The sequence below is a fragment of the Botryllus schlosseri genome, chromosome 6 (assembly GCF_051294905.1).
Source record: "Botryllus schlosseri isolate E-star chromosome 6, Bs_hap1, whole genome shotgun sequence".
Classification (NCBI taxonomy): Eukaryota; Metazoa; Chordata; class Ascidiacea; order Stolidobranchia; family Styelidae; genus Botryllus; species Botryllus schlosseri.
Window position 1 is genome coordinate 10,884,690 of NC_137241.1, and position 20,416 is coordinate 10,905,105.

Genomic DNA, 20,416 nt, shown 5'->3' on the forward strand with positions numbered 1-20,416 from the left:
GATAGAATATAGGTAAAATTTCAGGTCCATTGAGCCACCTCTAAACATTAATGAATATCAATAAAATTTTACACAGTTTGTTTTTAACCAAAAGGAACATTTTGGCAGGGTCAGACCATATCATTGGTCAGACCAACAACTTTCCAAAATTCGATTTTTAAGGACCACCCTAATATACATAGAATATATATATAATGTTGACAGTGCAGATCCTACCAAGGTTCGTTTGCGAACGCGAATCTCCAAATTTCTGAGGTTTACACACCGAACGCGAACGTGAATCTCACGTTCAATATCATATCCCTACTCGCGGAGATGTAATCAATGAAATGATAGATTTGCATCGGATGATGATGTAGTACACGCCAATGAGGACGCCCATGCTACAATTCGACTCGACTCGACAGCGAAATTTATGCTCTGAGTGAATCTTATTTAACAAATTTTGTCTCAGTTCAAGACCGTAATATCATGCAATATCTTCCGCGAGAATCACGACCATCAACATTTAGTATTCTCCCGCTTCCGGAACCCTCCCATCAAAATCGAATGCTGAAATAAAAGTGCGTTTCAGCACAGGTTATAGGTGTCTTTGCTATCCAATATCACGCATATGATGATGAAGTAATACTTACGGCAGTAACATTCCTTTCCACTGGCAGACATTCCGTTAATAGATACTTTGCATCGAACCAAATTGTTTGTATAGTCCTGCTCTGGCACATGTAAGTGTGGATTGGAGTGAATCTGCCAGAAATATAGATTGTCGTGATTGTTATAAACTATTCCAGTAAACGATCAGTGTTTGTAATCAATAATATATTTTGTCTTATACCTCTAAGAAGTATTCACCCTCTGGTACATCTGTGACATCAATCCACTGACAGTCCAGTTTATTGCTGTAAAACATAATGTCAGTCATTGTCTGGCGAGGCCGGAAGAAGATAAGAAAGGCAGAAATATTACATAATAAGTTTCATGGATATCATATAGATTTCTATATATACACGAACAGGTCTATATAATTAATATATAAAAGTGAGTTTATGAAAAAAACGTCTAAACCGGGCCATGTTTATTGTTTCGTCCTATTAGTTTACTGATTTGAGAAGGGCTAGTTCGCTTGATCAGTATTCCGCTCGTTCATTAGCACACGGGCTCGGAACATTTGTCACTCATGATCACTGATCATGATCATGGGCTTCATCGCATGCAAATTACTAAGCGGCCCATAATCCACGGACATATGGCTATTGGGGTTACAACAATGGCGACATATGGTGAAAATTATGGATGCTCTTAGAATAGTTTGACCTTAATACGTCAGAGAGCACCAGACATGATGCGATGAAGTAGGCCTACCAGCTGCGGTCTAAAATATCACAGCTGACAATAAACATCTTATAAATATCGCTTCGAGTTACCAGAAGGCCATGACTGGAACCGTCGCATCATAGAGATATTTATTCCAACTACCAAAAAGTTATTAAGTCACCTGTATAAGTCTCCGCAGCCGATAGATATGCCTTGATACATGAACGTGTAGTCTTTGCTGCAAGTATATTTCCTGTTTCTTCCATTCACACACACATTGTCTCGTAAGCAGAAACTAACTTTATGCCCCACTTCCACCAGTTTGCTATTCTTATCTCGAAGCTCGTATGTAGCGAAATCATCCATACTGTGGTAGTGCCTGAAACAAACGCTACATTTTTCAACCCTTTGTTACACACTTCACACCAGTGGTTCTCAAACATTTTTTAGACACGCCCCCCTTGATGACAGTGAAAAATTTCGCGTACCAGTGATCGTCATGTATAAAAATAAATAAAAAGAACAACCAGAATGATTGCAATCCCAACGCATAGTTTGATGGCATGATAAATTTTAACTATTCGCAGGAATTCTCATATATGAAATTCGGACTATACACGGAGCAACAAATATGAGCCAGGGGTGAATCGCGCCGAGCGCGAAAAAAATTCAATTGTCTGTCTTGTCAAAAATATCAAAAGCATCATCATCATCATTGGTTTATTAGCAAGCATTGTGCAATGGTAGGTCGTAGCCAATGTTCCCTGTAATATTTGACGAGTCTGTGCACATTCACCAACTCACTGCGCAGACCCCTGGACAACAGTGCGTAACGACTAAAAAAAGGTCATCACTTCGTATTTTCTATGCGCAACTCAGATTTTCTGTGCGCAGAGACCGTCTCAGCTAAGAGGGAACATTGGTCGTAGCATATACATATTTTATCGATTTCTACTCCTGCTATAACACCACTTGAGCTTAGCTCACACGTAAATTCAAAACCAATTGCACGGGCCGCCTGCCATTAAAACTTGACACGTTTTCACTGGACAAACAATTTTTTCTATGTGTTTCAGATGTTCGGCAAGAGAATAATTCAATTGTTTTGGGCTGCCATAAAATGCACTTCCTAAAAGTGGCCGCTCTACGCACTCTGTACAGATGCTTGGCAGACATGCCCACAGCTACACGCATTCACCAGTTAATCTTTATTCAGAGACCTCTATTGATCGGTGCAAGGTCCGGTATCAGTCAAAATCTAGTATCGGTTTATGGATGGTACCACGCATAGTCATATGACATTTAAAATCGTAAAAGGATAATTGCCGCACAAATTAAACTCATTCCGTGTTCAAGAAAAATCATTTCTCTCAGTCGGATTCACGTTTCCCTTCAGATGCTTTCACATTCCCAGGGGGGCGCGGCCCCCAGTTTGAGAACCACTGGTTACATCATGATAGGCCTACTTGTGACAGGTATGGTAAATCCAACCACCTTCTACCTTCGGCGGTAAAAAGTCCGCATTTCCAAAATTCTGCACCAGCGATGTAAACACAAGAAGCTTGCGAGTAAAATTGCTGTTCGCTAGCTCTTCTTCGGTTTTGTTGGATCCAGACGATGAAATACACCCTTCCTCTTCTGAAGTCAATATATTCAATGAATGTTTTAAACAAATGACATACAAAAAACAAAAGATTTTTTCAAAGTCATCATTGTCTAAATACAAAATCCTGTAGTATGCACCTTCGGGGATCTTGCACTAGATATAGCCTAGTCGACGTATACGATATCGAATGACTGGAACCCTCGCGACATCGTCGTCGGCTCATCATGCAGTTATAACTATAGGGCTGGGCAAAATCGAATACTTGAGTTGTTGTTGTTGTTGTTGTTGTTGTTGTTTGTGGTATTCATGGTGTTTTTCCACTACTATGGTCATTTACACCAGGCCAAATTTAATCATTTTTATTCTGTAGCTGCCGACTTGGAGCACGGCTTACTTCTAGACTTTCATAAGACACCGCTTACACGGATGAGACGGCGAGTCTGGAGTCGACCTCGGTCGGACCAGAACCCGCAACCCATTGGTGTTGCAGCTTGCAGCTGTGGATTATACCACTACGCTATCTCTCCATGGCACCTGAGTGTTTCGTTCTGGAATGGAGTGGTTGACATCGAGTCGAGTCGATTATTCTAGTATCACTAATTATGACGTTACACGAGTATAGATGATGCGAATTAGTAAAATATTTACCTTTTATGCGACCACCAAGAAGATAATGCCAGTATTACCCCACAAAGATAAATTTGGTATTTTTTATCAGCTGTACCTATTTCTGCTGTTAGTTATCACCAGGGCGATTTTTTGACATGTTAAAATAAGTCAACATTTTGTCAAAATTGTAACGTTAGGTCATAAAATTGCCAAAATTGTTTACAGAGTGAAGATTTTGTTTTGCAACCTGCATTTTGTTTGTATCGTAGACTACTTTATATGCCCACCGTTGTAGACGGCCCATGCAGTGTCTGCTCATTGTGAATCATCAACGGTCAAATGAAACAAATAGGTTGACATGGTGTTTTGCTCAACGTACCGCAATATCCGAACTGAAGCAAGACTGCGTCGGCATTGCATGGTTCTTATGTCAAGAAGCGCATGATGAAAATTGTGATGTAGACAACATTGTCAGAATGAAGCAACACGTTGTGTCACCAGCAGTACACACACAACTTCAGTGTCGTCAGCTAACAACTGCTGCTTTTTAACATTTTTTCTCCATTCTTGGCAAGCTACTAAGTAAGGACAGACACTTTCTACCCAAAAATGTAGAATAGTATCTTTCGCTGTACTACAACAAATTTTAATTATTTATACCATATGATGTAACTACTGGAAATCTTCATAGGGCCAGATTACGTTTAAGATAAAGTCTTTTCACGTAAAAATTTGTTAGTATTTTAGATAAAAAAGTTTTTCTCAGGCCAAACTACTTCGTAGGGATAGAAAGTTCCACCCAGAAATGAAGATAAGTAGTACAATTCTAACGTTATGTTCGAAAACACCTAATTCGCATACGTTTGGTCAAAATTTTGTCAAAATTAAGTTTTTTAAGGTAAAAAAAGTTAAAATTTTGATTTTTTAGGTCAAAATCTTCCGAAATCGACCTAGTTATCAATATACTTCACGGAAATGTCATTTCTAGTTAGGTGCGTGGTTTTGTAACGAGTGTCTTCGATGCTGTGTTACAATGATCGAGGTTTCAAGGATTCTATGTTAGGAAAAGTATCGTAATTATAATCGCCACTATAATTCTACAATAATCATCGTTTATAATATACTCCTTGGGAAAAAGGGCGTATAATCTCGATGCTCCAAAAACATTGTCTCAATACTGAAAACTGAAGTCAAATCTTTACATTTATTATTACTCGATCCGAGTACTCGTACCATTTGGCCCTGCCCTAGTTAGAATTAGTTATATGTATCACTTTGAACCGAATGGATGTCCTAATGATGATGATCGCCACCGTAAAATCGCTTCATGATGATGTAGTCCTGGTCAAATTTCCAATTTTTAGTCTAATGAAACCATATCACATTATCCATCAACTACGATGTCATATTGGAAGATTAGTGAGGTTATGGTGCCACAAATCGAAGTTCACTGTGTCATGTTCTATATCAGTGATTCACAAAAATCCCACAAAAATATCAAAAAATCAATTGATAACAAAAAAATAAAATTCATATTCAAAAATTACCCTTGCTTGGCTTGGAGTCTGGGAGTTTATAATATAAGGGTGGAGCCGACCAATTCCTCTGCTGTCGAGTAGCGATATTCTCTACTCAGCAACGATTTCGTTACTCAACTCACGCCAAAAAGTATACTCACACTCAAATGCGTTCGGATCGGTACTTAAGTTTAAGTCAGCTGACCATCAGACTTAGGTTCAGGTGGTGCCACAACATATTTTCCAACGGTATCTGACCATCAAACCAATGGATCATTCGATGCATACAACAGACTTATCGGCTACTTATTGATGTGTTCAACCGCCGCATTGACGGAATGAATGCTTTTTTCACTCATGAAGAAAATGTTTTGCTATTGCATATACTATATTGCTCAGTTAATGTGGCCACTGCCCCTCGTCATTTTCAACTTGAGTTGATAGACATGCACTCATATATCGAGCTCAAGCAATTAATCTAAAGTTAAGAATTACTTGAATTTTGGAGTCATATTCAAGACGGAAAGTATCCCAACTTGATAACCAATGCCAGGAAAACGATTCTTAATTCAGAGGTCTCAAACTCAAATGTGCTCACAGGCCAATTTCCGACTTTTTGATGGCGCCGCGGGCCGCAGAACCAACAATTGGGGTATTCAATGTATTTCCAAGTAGGTCTTCTTTGACGGGACCTTGTAGACTGGCATTCCACACACATCGTGAACATGTGATTTACTACTGTGGATTCGTGCCTGGCACGAAATAGATCACATTTTATATATTTGAATAAAATTGTTGTTGTAGGCAGGGCTTTGGAGCCGGAGCCGGAGCCCGGAGCCGTACATTTTCACCGGAGCTGGAAGCGGAGCCGGAGCTCTATATAAAATTCAGCCGGAGCCGGAGCCGGAGCTGGAGCCCGTTATTTGAGAAGTAGCTCCGGCCCCAGCTCCGACGTATTTCATAAGATGCTATTATATATGCAACAGCCACATCTGCTGATTTATCATAATTGAACAGCAGGCCTGAATTTGAATGCTGTACGCAGCAATGGCATAGAGCAGTGGTTCCCAACGTGGGCAATTTGGCGGCCTAATGGGGCGAAAATGACGAAGGGGGCGATAGGGGGGCGAAAATGGACAAAGGGGGCGATAGGGGGGCGATGACGCGTTAAAACGGCTATATTGGAGTCAAGTCGTCGGAATGCCCATTTTTTTAAGTCAACCAACGGAAATTTAGTTGCAAAAGTGTAAAATTCGACAACGAGCCGGAAAGTTGACCTTTTTTTTAGTCAACCCGCCGATGATTACAGATTGTATACCGATTTTTCGGTTCGCAAAATCTGGGGGGCGATGATCGGCGTTGAGCTTGAAAAGGGGCGATGAGTTGAAAAAGGTTGGGAACCACTGGCATAGGGTAAAGTGCGTTCTAGTCTAGTGCAACTATGATGTTACCGACAATTGACAAGGATTCATTATGACGTCACAAGCCGGCACGGCGGCACCTATGTCTTCGTTGCTACATCGGATGTTACTGGCGGCTGACAGACTCTAGATTACTATAGATAACTAACCTATGGGTAGATTGGTAATCTATATAGACCAGGAAGGGCCAACCTTTTCGACACACGCAATTGACGAACGAGTGCGCGGTCCACTAGCCGCGCCAAGCGGGTTAAATTTACAAAGTTTATATATAAACTAGGTCAATAATATTTTTACTTGAGTATATTGCGGGTCTACTGTATAGTACACCGCCTGCTAGGCTCAGTTTGCAAGGACACGACTATTCGGCGTCTGGCCACATCGGTATCGAAGGTCTCCGATAATATGCGACAATCATTTTGTGCCTACATTTCACCGTCGACGATCTTTATGCGAGCGCAAACGCGAAAAGACTTTCTCCCGTAATTGCGAATACAGTTAGACTCAATCGGGTAAATTAGGCGTTTTTATTTTCATTTTCAGTAGGGGGTAGGCTACCAAGTAAAAAATCGTGTGACAATTAAACACGCGAACAGTGAAGAAAAATTTCACTACTATTTTAGTTTATTGTAATGTACGTGGATTCACTGAACCCTGGACCTGCCAATGCGTCGGAGCTGATATTTTAATCATGAACATCCCAAGTGTCGCAGCCAGAATGGTAATTTTTGGTTCGCATTGCAAGTTCACAATCTGAGCAATTAATTTCCGATAATATAATAGGAAATTACATCGCGGGCCACGCAAAACCCTCTCATGGGCCACATTTGGCCCGCGGGTTGGCCACCCCCGATATAGACAGGCCTATTCGATGATTTCAGAGCCGGAGCCGGAGCTGGAGCCGGAGCAGTGGTAATGATGCGGCTCCGGAGCTGGAGCCGGAGCTAATGTAAGATAGAAGAGAGCTCCTGAGCCGGAGCTGGAGCAGTTTAAATTTACGGCTGCTCCAAATCCCTGGTTGTAGGCCTACGAAGCATAGTTTGTCAAAATAATTGGTTGTAGACACCAATCGAGAGTACAAATGCGTCATTTGACGTGCAACAATATAGGTAAATTATTTTAGAATTTTACAAAGATTGATATGATATCGGAGCATTGGAGCAGGATACAGCCTAATCCTGGTTTCAGCCATACTCCTGAGTCCTGATAACTAGGCTATTGATCATGTCACCACTAAAGTTAAATTAAATCAGCGCCAGATTTACCTTCGAATATTGGAACAGATTAATAACAACATGAATATAATGATTACTGTGCCGTAGAAATCGAAATGTCCAATCGCCGAAGAATCCATTGGTGTTACAACTGTAGGGCGTACCACTACTTTACTGGCAAAATTTAATTGGCGATACTATCATGGATAAAGAGACCCAAGATGACACATGTTGTAAACTAACTATGCATCAAGAGGGCAACATATTGCCAATGGTTACCATACCGACCTGCTAAGATATCTAAATACGCAGCACAAGCTACGACCTTTTGATATATTACTATTACCCAAAACAGTTTGATAGTTTGTTGCGTCCGTGGTTGTACCAACCAGGTCATGGCGTTCCGAGTCTTTCTCTGATTGTAACGTTTGACGCGACTCACCTTGAGTCATTTTTATCTTATCACCCATTGAGACTGAGTTCGAGTAATTTTACAAAAGGTCGCGCCCAAGTCCAAATCACAATTTTCAGTTACGAATCATCAACGCGTCATGTGTTACCATCATAAACAGGTAATGCGGCGTAATAGTTGATCTTCAACTGCGTGGTCACTTTTGAAGAATGCGCTTTGATGCGCTTTTGGAGTAGTCTTAGAGCGAATTCAAAAATCCAAAAAAGATATGTAGCGATTAAATATTGTCGTATACTTCAAAACCCAAAATGTCGTCGCGGGTCGCGTAAATTGGTCTCGCCAGCCGCATGCGGCCCGCGTGCCGCGTGTTTGAGACCTCTGCTATATTGTGATCAACATGGGTATGTGAAGCAAAATGGTCAGAATCAAAAATCAATGTCGCAATCGATTGACCGATGACCACCTCAAGCAGCTACTGCGTACTGCATTCTCTTCAATGACGCATCGCTTTGACACACTTCTTGAAGCTCAAAGCCAATGCCAAGCTGGACATTAAATTAATTTGTGTATTTTTGACTTGTTAGTGTTGTAGGGTTACCATACATCCTCTTTTAAGAGGATTTGTCCTATTTTTTGACTTTAAGCGTCCTCGGAGGACGCCCTTTTGTCCCCTTTTTTCAGATTTTGTCCTCTTTTTTGAGAATTTAGGTCAAATTGACGGCCAAAATCGACTGAGATGCCGTAAATCAGCACTGAAGTAACGGACATTTCGGGAGCTGAGCCGGAGATGACCTTCTTGTTTTTAGCCAACCACCTGAAAATGTGATGGGAAAAACTGTATTGTGGGCGCCGAGCGAGGAAGTTGACCTTTTCTTAGTCAACTGACCTCCAAACGCACACTGCAATTTTAAATGCGGCTCCGACAACAAAGAAGTTGGGAACCGCTGTTCTATATGGTTATTGGTCACGCCCTTGACAATGGTTGCTTCATGCTCATGGAGAGATTAACCCTTAGACATCGCAAGACTTTACTAATGAAATTGAATTTTATTGCTGCTGAGGAGGCAGAATCTGATGAAATTATTGCTGAGATCGATGAACCCGAGGACGTACCAACGGAAATCGACGTTGGTGAACACCCTACGACTGTTGAATCGTCCATCACCTCACGAGGGGGACTATTTTTGTAAATCCCTCCGGTGCGCAGTATGGCCTATATGGATAACATTGACAAGAATGTGGGAAAAGTCAAGCAGTTGCTGCCGTGGACTCCCCACAGAGATCTTGTCGCGTGCAAATATATCTTGATTACTAGAATCACACTCGACCATTCCATTCGATGCATATATGTGTGCGAACAACTGTATTGTAATTTCAGATGTCATATTTCGTCTGTAGGAAATCATGGATAAATAAAAAAAAATGCAATAAAAAATGTTTAAACAAGCGCTACGGTTTAAACATGTTTGTTTTAAATAGATTTCTGCTAAATATTTCGAACACGGATAAACCCCACACGCCTATACGCCTCTTATACTAACTTGCACAGACCATGTCTTTCTCTGTTCGTCCCACCATCTTTATGGAATTTTCCAGCAAGGTTATATTGACATTAATGTCAGGAGCGTCTGAACACAAATTCCAGTTCAATGTAGCCTGCATCATGACACTGCGCAGCAAATTAATACACATGGACTGGACAAGTGCTGATTTTGCACGAGTCATTGCTAATATATTCATAATAACTCTCAAACAATGTTGCCTATTTGTGAAATTTTATGACTTCGCAAAGCCGGGTAACTTTCTGCGCATAGCAAATAATAGTATCTGACTAGTATACATTTCGACAGTTTTCATGAACTGGACAAGACACATACTCAATCAAATTATTGTGTTTTGGACAGAGGTGGTCAAAGTAGTCAAGAAAGCTACTCAAGTAGAAGTAGACGTAGCGACGAAAAAATCTACTCAAGCACGAGAAGAAGTACTTCTTCCATAAGCAACCTAAAACTACTTGAAGTAGAAGTAGAATTGACTGACTTTAAATCTACTCAAGTATGTAAGTAGTTGTGAAAACGATCGAAATTTGTTCGCAGGGATTGTCAAAAGCTGCAAATTGAGCTATTCGAAAGGTGCCGAGCTTGATTCATATTGATGCATACCAGCGGGTATTCAATTTTCAACAGCATAAGCATTCGTCCGCATCATGGGATGAAAATGATAGTATTTATATAGAAATGCGATACTAATCCTGTGTTTAATCGAACAGCCCGTGTTAGAAAATATCATGCTATGGCGCACTCCTCTATAATATAAGGCCCGTAGTTTAGTCGAAGAGCAATACGGAGAAGCTGTATCGGATACAGTGCAAACGCTTTGCGCGATTAGTAAACGAGAATAAAAAATATGGTGGATCTTAAAAATGCCATATTGTGTTGCTTTATTTCCGGAAATTAAAGGCAATACTACACTTGCTTTTATTCTTCAACATGTATGTTACCCACTCAAAAGAACTGATATTAATTAGAACTCAAAGTATATGATACTGGGAATTTAAATTTAATTATAAATTCTACTTCTAAAAGCGGAGAATGTATTTTATGTCTTCAGTCCATAAAGTTTCAAAGGTGGTATGTTAAAACAGCTCTAAAACTTAAAAAAAGTCACAGTCCACTTTTCCATATTAGGACACGCCATGGACTACTAGATTACGATATGATAAGTATATGGTAGTTTCAAACGTTATGATGAGCCATATATACTGTGATTAAATATTTGATATGGGCGAAGGGCGACAGTGCAGTGTGAACGGAACCACGCCAACCCGCTACCTAAAATATATTCACCGATACTTTCGTGAAATCCTAATGGTTACTCCGTATATCTACTGAGAGCGAAGCGCGACGAAAATTCCGGGCTTCACTCAATTTTTATGAAGATTAAATGTTGATACTCCGTCAAAACAGCCCCGAAATTCCTCGGGCTATATTCCTGACAGGAGGATTAAACTACTTCTACTTGACAAACTGAAAATAGCGAAAAGTAAGTAAGTAGATCACAAAATATTACGAAGTAGAAGTAAAAGTAGTGAAAATCAGATTTACTTGAGTAAGTACCAGAATTAGAGGAAAACTACTTGAGTACTTCGAAAAAGTAGAAGTACTTCGTTACTGACCACCTCTGGTTTTAGACTGCTTCCATAATGTTTGAAGCAAAACTAATTATAATTTCCCACTTCAAATCAAGCAGAAAGAGTGTTCGGGCATATAAACCTCATATATACGAGTGAAATTGTCGAAACAAACGGGTGATGTATAGCCTCATTATCACCATATAGCATATCAGTATAATTTCGAAAATTGTACCATTTGTATCGTCATGGCGACGCTGCGATTGTTTAAAACAATGCCGATTTTCAGACTTTGAGGTGTATTTCGATGTGGTTCCAATGTCCTGATCAAATTTTAATGTATATTTTCGGAATCAGTGCGACAGTAGCTTTCAAGTAAGATCAACTTTATTTAATTTGAGCGCTCGAGTCGTCAGCTATGGGATTAGCAATTACGTTGCGTTCAGATTGCTGAGCAGTATTTCCCTCCGAGCAAGCAAGCGTGACGACGGGTGTTGCGTATCTATCCGTAGGTTAGTTATCTATAGTATGGAATAACTTACAAGGACTGCAAAATATCGAAGCATATTCGTTGCATCGTCTCCTTTCAACAACGTAGTCACATTGCTGTAGTGATGATTCGTAGCCAGTGCATCGTAAGTCTTGTACAAGTGGGCGCCGAACATCGTCCGATTTTATCTTCAGGAATTGCAAATCATAACTTACACTAATACACAGTGGCTATCACTAGCAAAACACTAGTTATCACTATCCCAAACTGATTCTACGACTTTGGCGACTTCAGTACACTCGTAGCGAGAAGAGTGTGTAACTGTGTATTCTCGCCCAAAGGGCCGAAAAGGGTCGTATTCACGAAGACAGAGCCTAACTCAGAACTATATATCGCAATCATCAATCCTACGTAGCCTACCTAAGTGCACACCTTCCTATGTTCCTATGTCCTACGTGGAGTAAAATGTTGTCGACTTGTAAATACATAGCCTACCAAATGACGCTAATTTTCCGTACTGATAATAATCAAGTCAACACGTTTGGCGTGACAAGTCGTGAATTCATTGTCACACAATTTTATGACGATTCTGTCAACGCGAAATAGCGTTATGATACTCTCTCTCTCTCCCTCTCTCTCTCTCTCTCTCTCTCTCTCTCTCTCTCTCTCTCTCTCTCTCTCTCTCTCTCTCTCTCTCCAGCTGGGATTATTACACCGGCTGTCCTTACCTGTAAATTCCTGTGTACGCAAATCATCGCTACGTGGTGCAAAAGACCTACTCGGTCATAAGCGCCACTATCCGAGTAATTAATAATAATAATAATAACACCGGCTGTCCCTTTTTGTGGGTTGCGACATGCCAATTGGCCGTATTCTTCGACGGTTGGATGCCAAATCAAGTATATTATGGCCAAAGTATATTCAACGGAGAAAATATTGCCATTTGCCTCCGACAACTCATTACATTACTCATATTATGCCCCTAATCCAAACGGCGCTGACCATCTCATAGCCGTCCATCATTGTATTCTTGTAACTATTGTATTGCATTAAATTTCCGAGAGGCATAGTTTATACTACTACTACTAGAAATGCTTGCGGTTAAACAAGTAATTCCAATGCAAAATTACATGTCCAATGGACATTGTCCATTCAGGACGTAACTGAGAAGCTAGAATTTGACCGTATTCAAGTTCGGGCGCTTCTTCGATATACCCCGAGATCAAACACGTCAAAATTTATAAACGGAAAGATAAATTCTATTTCGTGTTGGGTGGGCTTGGAGTTGTGTGTTCTAGATATTAAGGTTGGAAGTTGGTTAGGGTTAGGGTTTTGGTTAGGGTACCCAAATATTAAGGTTGTGGGTGGGAGATATTAGGGTTGTGGGTAGGGATATTAGGGTTATAAGTGGGAGCTATTAGGGTAGGATTACCATATTTCTGTGACCCAAGTTCCGGACACTCTTTAGCGCCCACTAGTGGATTTCAAAAATGAGTTATGACGTCACACTAGCAAAGCTGTGCTCATAGAGCAGAGGTGGTCACGAACCGGTTCAGGAGTATGTGGCTGTGTGTTGTGTAACCGGGACCGAAAGCACATGTTTTCAGCCCCGTCCCGCCAAAATAAACAATGATTTTGAGCCCACCATAGGGTAATCGATGCAACTTCTGGGGATAGGGGGGGTTGCTACATGAATCTGGTTTCTCTATATTCTGTCAATAATATTGGTTGTTCCATATATTACTAGATAGTTACTACTCCCCGCCCACATGATCCGAATTAGCGGTAGAGCTGGTGGAGGATGATGAGTTCGAAAACACAGCGAGCGTGATTGTACATCGTTAAGTCATATTCATGCCCCACCGATAAGATGGTTTATCAGCCTTATGCCGGTGCGCACCACGGAGCTTTATAAACACCCCACATCCAGTGGTTTCCGACCTTTTGTGGTCGCGACTCCATCTCCAATTTGAAAATGTTCCGTGGCCCAGATCAAAATTTGACGAGCTGATTACTATAAGAAGTCAGCACCTTTGCCCGGACTTACTCACGGGCTATTTTGGAAGCTGATTACGTTCAACATATTCGCGAAGCCCAGAATAAAGGCAAACGACACCGATGTTTGGAAACACTATCTTCGAATAAAGCATATATACGGCCTTAGCGATCTCTAGGGATACACCGTTCTCCTATAATTGCGATTACAATTAGGCATATTCCAGTAAATGACGGTTGTTTTTATTTATATTTTATTGCGAGGGTGGTGTAGTCTTCATATTAAAACAATAAATGTGATAGTAAATCGCGCGCAGCGCGAAAAAAATTATCATGCATCAGCATAAATATTCCCAAAAATAATGTTTTTATGTTGATTTACGAAAGAATTATGAGCCTACGTCAAGTCTTCAAAATTCCGGACATTTGGCATCTTTTAGAAATTCCTCCCGGACGCTAGTTTAAACAGTGAAATTCCGGACATGTCCGGGAAATTCCGGACGTATGGCAACCCTATATTAGGGTTGTGGGGGATAGATATTACTAGGGTTGTGAGTGGGAGATATCAGGGTTGGAGGAGGGATATTAGGGTTGTGAGTGGGATAGTAGGGTTGCAGGATGACGGGTGTTAGGGTTGGGGGATAAAATATAATCGGGTTGGGTGTTGCGGATGTTAGTTCCGGGATTTTATCACCCCTAACCCAAATATCCCTCATGCCCAACCCTAATATACGTCATTCACACAACCCTACATTATCTGTCATCCCCTAATCCTAATATCTCTCACCCACAACCCTAATATTGGGGTACCCCAACCCCTACCATAACCGTAACCCACTTCCAACCCTAATATTCCGTACACCACACTAAAAAAGAATTTATATTTTCCATTGATAAATTTCTATCTCGGGGGTATATCGAAGAAGCGCCCAAGTTCATTTGGCCGCAGAAATTGTATTGTTTAGCCACGAAGACATGTTGCTTATGTTAGTATGAGATATATGGAACTCATCACCTTCTCAACCAAAGTGGCGAACCCAAGATTTGCCTGGCGACAAGCGACAATCGCTTCCTTGCTTGTCCACTTATCAGCGCATATCGGCAGCCACCTATTGATATGCTTCAACCACACTGAACGACTTTTGAGTCCCGATGGACCTGACGAGACTTGCTGTCGTCCTATGTATATCTGCAGATAGATACAAGTGCGTAAAACACTGACGTGGAGGAGAAATGGGACAGTTGTAGATGATATTTGTCAATAATAGTTCCGTACAGCAGAAAATTTGTGACAGCATTGCGGAATATGACTTATGGCGCTTAAACTACTTAAGTGCTTATACATAGAATAAATACGTTGCCCTGTCACGGCACTTCGCTTTTTCGGCAACAAATATTACGACAGAGATTATACCAGGTTAGTAGTAGCCTAGGCTAAGTAACAGTAGTAAGTAATAAGTTTTAAGCTACGACACGGGCCATATTTAGGGCAGTATAGCGTAGTCCAATTGTTATTAACCAGAAGGCAATGCCCCCTAGGCCCTCAGGCAGGGGTTCTCAAACTGGGGTCCACGGACCCCTTCGTTTTTTGCTAAGTCGCATTGTCTTACATGTGTTGATGTTAAGGTGAAGTTAGTTCGGGAAAATATGGCATAAGTTGTGGGAGATTGCATTTAGCAATTTGCTTGATCTGACTCCCAAACGTATAGGATTTGATCGTAAGGAATGAGTGACAATCATCCCACTAAAGTGTTCCATGATATCAATGTATTCACATTATTTTCACATTATATCGCACATTATATCGCATATTTATCGCATCTATTCAAATTTGGGGGATTGAAGAAAATTACTGACATATGAAATCACTGGCGGAGTAGACCTAGAAATCCCATATGATTAAATCACTTCCCCATATCAGTGTGATATTATAAATGTAATTTAATGTCTACAAAATTCGTAGGAGCGATATCTGGGGATTATTCTCTGCTTCCATGGCTACGATACCCCGAATAATGAAGCCAGCAGCTTTCAATCGACGAGCCATCGATATTCTGTACCCATTCTGAATAGAGTTGTGGTTCCTCCTTGCAGTTGACTGCAGCTTGTCGTGCATAAGAGCAAAAATTGACTTCGTCCATGTTTTCGTACCAACTCGTTCTCTTAGTTTTTAGTTCATCATATGAGCAGTTGGATAAGTGAGTTTCCAAACCATGACATTGAACATTTCGAATCCAGATGGGCCCTCTTGCTGAAAACATAACACGTTGACATAAGGCAAAATGAATTGACATCTATATTATCAGACGATGCCGAGGTAAAGTCACGGACTCCACTCAGATATACGTTAAACTAAAGAAAAAATGCTGAGGTATGGGTGGTATTTTGGAACAGTAAATATACGCCACGCGATAGTGATTTATGAACTTTTCATATATTACTCAAGCGTGAGAGCTACGGCTGCAATCACTGCAACCGTTCGTAGCCCTACATTTTACTGTACAGTAGAATTGTGTGCTCGAGAAGCTATTGCAAACAAGATCACCAAATTAAACGACAATGTTGAATGGTTCTGCGAAAGTCAATTGTGCGCCTCGCAAGAGTCGCAACGCCGTTCACGTACGGCATATTGCGGAACAAACCTTCATTGATTACACTTATCTCATGGTCAACGAGCAGACATGAGCAATAAGTATCCAATAATACTATATCAGTGGTTAACTGTTAACTGTTAACAACGATAAACGTCCTTCATTAGTGTTGCTGTCTTTTATTTACTTTTGTTTATTTCGTTACTCATTGCTGTGTTACTCGACTGAGAGAAGAAATTGATTCATATTATTATTAATTCTGCCAATATTCTTGGGTGACTCCGGCCTAGAAGACATCGGTCATGTCGGGTCTTCCAGTCTATCCCGTGTAAAATATAGTTAAGAAAATATAAAAAAAGAGTATATACTACTGGACGTGAATGTTTCTGGACATTGTCTATACTATATTTCATGGTTGACGAATAAAAGAATTCTCTCTCTCTCTCTCTCTCTCTCTCTCTCTCTCCCTCTCTCTCTCTCTCTCTCTCTCTCTCTCTCTCCCTCTCTCTCTCTCTCTCTCTCTCTCTCTCTCTCTCTCTTTACCTGTCCTATACTAACCCGCGGAAAACTTATGCTGATTTGCACGGCATTGTGGAAGGTGGAACCCCAATTTCTCACTGAGTCATAAATACAAAACTCCCACAGTACATACCTAACACTAACTATATACGCCTATTCCATAACTATTGGTTACTAGTGCGCATAATGAACTGCTGATCAACAGAGTGTCAAAAAACGAAGCCATAAAAATATTATTTTCGCTCGAAACGAAAACATTATGATGAATATTAGTGTGACTTCTGCCCATTCAGATATCAGTTCAGAAATTCGAGGCTTCACCTTGAAAAGTGTCATCGTATCGTTCGCCCGAAACGTATCAACGTGACATTAATTGCTTAATTACAAAAGAACTTGTAAATATTGGAAATGGAATTGGCTTTTATGAAGGCTGGGGCTTCGATTAGCAAACTAAAATGTACTTTCGCTAGTTGAAAAGAATGACCTAGGATTACCTTTACTTCCAATTGAGTGCAGCCAATGACTACTTGAACCACATATTGTTTACGTGTAATTGAACACCAATTCAAAAGTAGAATCAAAATAAAATAAAGTAGAATAGAATCCCGCTAAATAAATCCGCAAAATTCTTAATAAGTAGCTATAAACAATCTGCCTTTGGGCAGCAGTTAGCGGCTATATAATGTCTTTAATAAAGGTAGTGACACTACAAAATGCCAACTTAATGTCGTTACTTTGTTAGCCGCCATTGCAATAAGTCTACTTCTCAAAAACAAAATGTAAGACGATACTTAATCCAGTATTGTAGGTAGAATAAACTACTTCTTACCTTCTCCGTACCAAGAGTTTCTGAGAGCTATTGTTGCGTGTGGATACCCTAGCTGCCGACAAACAACGTTTGCTTCATCCATGGTCCAGTGATCATCGCAAACTGCACCCCACTGACTTCCAAGTTTAACCTCGACCCTTCCCTGTCCTGGAATGTATCCACCTCGCAGTCGAACTCCCTAGGGATTACATGGATACAAAAAAGAGGGTTTTCAAATGTTCCCGATTACCCGCATACACGTAGGCCTATATCCATCATAGCTATGAAATTAGCAATGTGAGTAATGTCCACATACAGCTACTTGATGTTACTTACGGCTATGTCCTGCTTTGTGATGTGTGGGCACGAAACAAATATGAGTAGTGTGCACACGTGTAGCAGTTTATGTGAGTACATTTCTTTGCGATTTCAGTGCCTTTCAAGTAGGCCTAGGCTACCTGATATTTCCTAATAGGAAAAATTAAACCTGCAATTTTTCATTTTAGTATTTCATATAATGGAAGATTTCCTTTCGCTGGCCAATAGTTCAACTTAGTGAAATCGTACTAAAGTCATCCCTGCCGAAAAGCTGAATATTAAATGGGAGTCAGACATGGGGTGATTACTTCACGAATGTAATCGATTGCGATTACGATTACTTGTGAATCCCGCGATTACGATTACGATTACGATTACAGCAAAATCAGGAAGTAGTCGATTACGATTACGATTACATTTCAAAAGTAATCATGATTAATCACGATTACATTTGTTTTGCTTCTTAGAACAAATTTCAGAGGAGATATTGGAATACAATATAAGGCTTGCGATGAAAAGGTCTAATGAGATATCAACTTTCCATTTAAATCATACGTCATTTGCTTGTTACGTCATAATGTAGCCATTGCCCAACTCTATAGAGGACTATTCGTCGCACCCGAAGATTTGCATTCTTCCCAGGTCCGTAAGTGCCACACGCCGAACTCCCCAATAGGACCAGGAGCGAGCTCGAAGGCGACTCAAAAGTATTTCGTAAATCAACATAAATTATTATAGAGTATTTTCAAGAGAGTTAATTAACTTGAAAATTTTCTTCGAGCTTCGGGATTTAATGTCTCTAAATAGCTTGATTTTGAAATGCATACCTCTCCACCTCAAGAAAAAGGCACGCATAATTTATAGGAATAGGCATTTCATGGGCGGTCATTACCCCGCCACGATACACCAAAAGACGTATGCAATTTCAGCCAACATGCAACTCCACAAAGTGTGCTACCAAAGAATGACTTTGGCCAAAACTTTGGGTATGTGTACATTGTCAGTAGCCGCGCTCTGTGGTCGTGACGAATAGTCCGGTCTTTCCAATCTGAGCCTCAACAATGCAAATGCCACTCGGGGCACTCACAGAGGAATGATGAGTGAAGACATGACAATTTGTGTGTGCGTCTCACGAAAGTTTTTCTTTTAGTCTGCTACGTTTGGGCGACTACAGTATCTTTTGATTATATAAAACACGAGAGGTCACGAATTTACAACATACAATAAAGTAATTATAACAACATACCAGATGCTATAATTATGAATTACGTGCCCCCAGCTCTACCGGTAAATCTGAATGAATAGCAATATAATGCAATTACCGATATTATTGACGAAATTCAGTCATCAACTTGAAAACTGACCACCCTATGGGGCCCCAATACCCAGGGTTGTAATGACTCGACTCATGACTCGACTTTAGTCGCAATTTTTTGGTGATTAGACTTGACTCGAGTCATTTTTTCAAATGCGTAAATTGACTCGACTCGAACCAAGTCATATGACTTGAGACTAGAACGGCCAAGACAGACATTCCATGTAACTTCGAAGAATAGTAAAGTTACCACATTATATATATTTCGCCTATCAGTCCTGATACTTGGAAATAGGGCCGTAAACTGTGAAAACTGATGAAAATTACGATATTATGAATACGAGCCATTCTATATCACTCGAGCAGAGTTGAAAAAGTGGGTTGAACCGGATTGATCTGAAAACTGGTCTATGAACATAACGACTTTGACTCGTACTCGAGTCAAACACTTAGACTCGGACTCGACTCTATACTAGCTGACTTGGACTCGGACTTGACTCGGGGGTGAATTGAAAATGACTCGACTTGACTCGAGTCAAAACTATAAAAGTGAGATTGACTTGTGACTCGGAGCATTGTGACTTGGTTACAACCCTACCAATACCAACGTTTGGAGTGGGGGATGAATTGCTGTTTTAGTCCTGATTGTACCTACAACCCACGCTAACATGGTGTATAAGCGGATGGCTATGGCGATAGGTCTAAATGTCGAGTGAAGAATTGTGATATAACGATTGGCGCCCGTTTCAAGTAGAGTCATATGAGAATGAAATAAAGTGAACTTAAAATTCGACCTTTCACTTAATACAGATATTGCAAGCTGCCGATACGAGAAACGGCAAATAAATGCTCGGTTATGATATATATCAGCAGCTATTCATTTTAACCATCGTAATGCTTTATTTGACGAGTACAAAATTTCAAATCTTTGTCCGATATATGTACAATACATACGTTACGTATACTACATAGATAGGCCTACTGCTCGCCAAGCAGCAACGGTCAAACTGCATTTAACTAAGCATAACCGAACATCAATACATAAGTTACTATTTGAAACTAGACAGAGAGGTGAGGTAGTGGCGTCTGGAGCATATTGATAACCTGATATACAGCATGGCTTACAGTCCTTACACTGTTCTAACAATCACACAACA

At 40.4% G+C, this 20,416-nt stretch overlaps 1 protein-coding gene across 1 annotated transcript; it reads right to left on the reverse strand.

Moving 5' to 3' along the window:
- Positions 1-316: 316 nt before the first annotated feature.
- Positions 317-18,142, reverse strand: LOC145440231 (lysyl oxidase homolog 2B-like). The gene is made up of 11 exons (XM_080317805.1): positions 17,963-18,142; positions 17,648-17,825; positions 15,769-15,959; positions 14,724-14,897; positions 11,766-11,901; positions 9,635-9,721; positions 2,781-2,952; positions 1,496-1,693; positions 836-899; positions 636-747; positions 317-552 (listed from the first exon to the last, which is right to left on the reverse strand). The coding sequence occupies exons 1-11, from the start codon at positions 18,041-18,043 to the stop codon at positions 509-511; spliced, it is 1,437 nt and encodes a 478-aa protein (XP_080173931.1). The 5' UTR covers positions 18,044-18,142; the 3' UTR covers positions 317-508.
- Between the last annotated feature and the right edge of the window lie 2,274 nt (positions 18,143-20,416).

What these genes read in the sequence shown, in the direction of transcription:
- LOC145440231 (XM_080317805.1), bottom strand. Translation starts at nt 18,043, where the DNA reads ATGTACTCACATAAACTGCTACACGTGTGCACACTACTCATATTTGTT. An exon ending in TCGCCACTTTGGTTGAGAAG is followed by an intron (nt 11,902 to 14,723) that starts GTGATGAGTTCC and finishes CAATTCCTGAAG; the next exon opens with ATAAAATCGGACGATGTTCG. An exon ending in TTCGATATTTTGCAGTCCTT is followed by an intron (nt 9,722 to 11,765) that starts GTAAGTTATTCC and finishes ATTTGTGTTCAG; the next exon opens with ACGCTCCTGACATTAATGTC.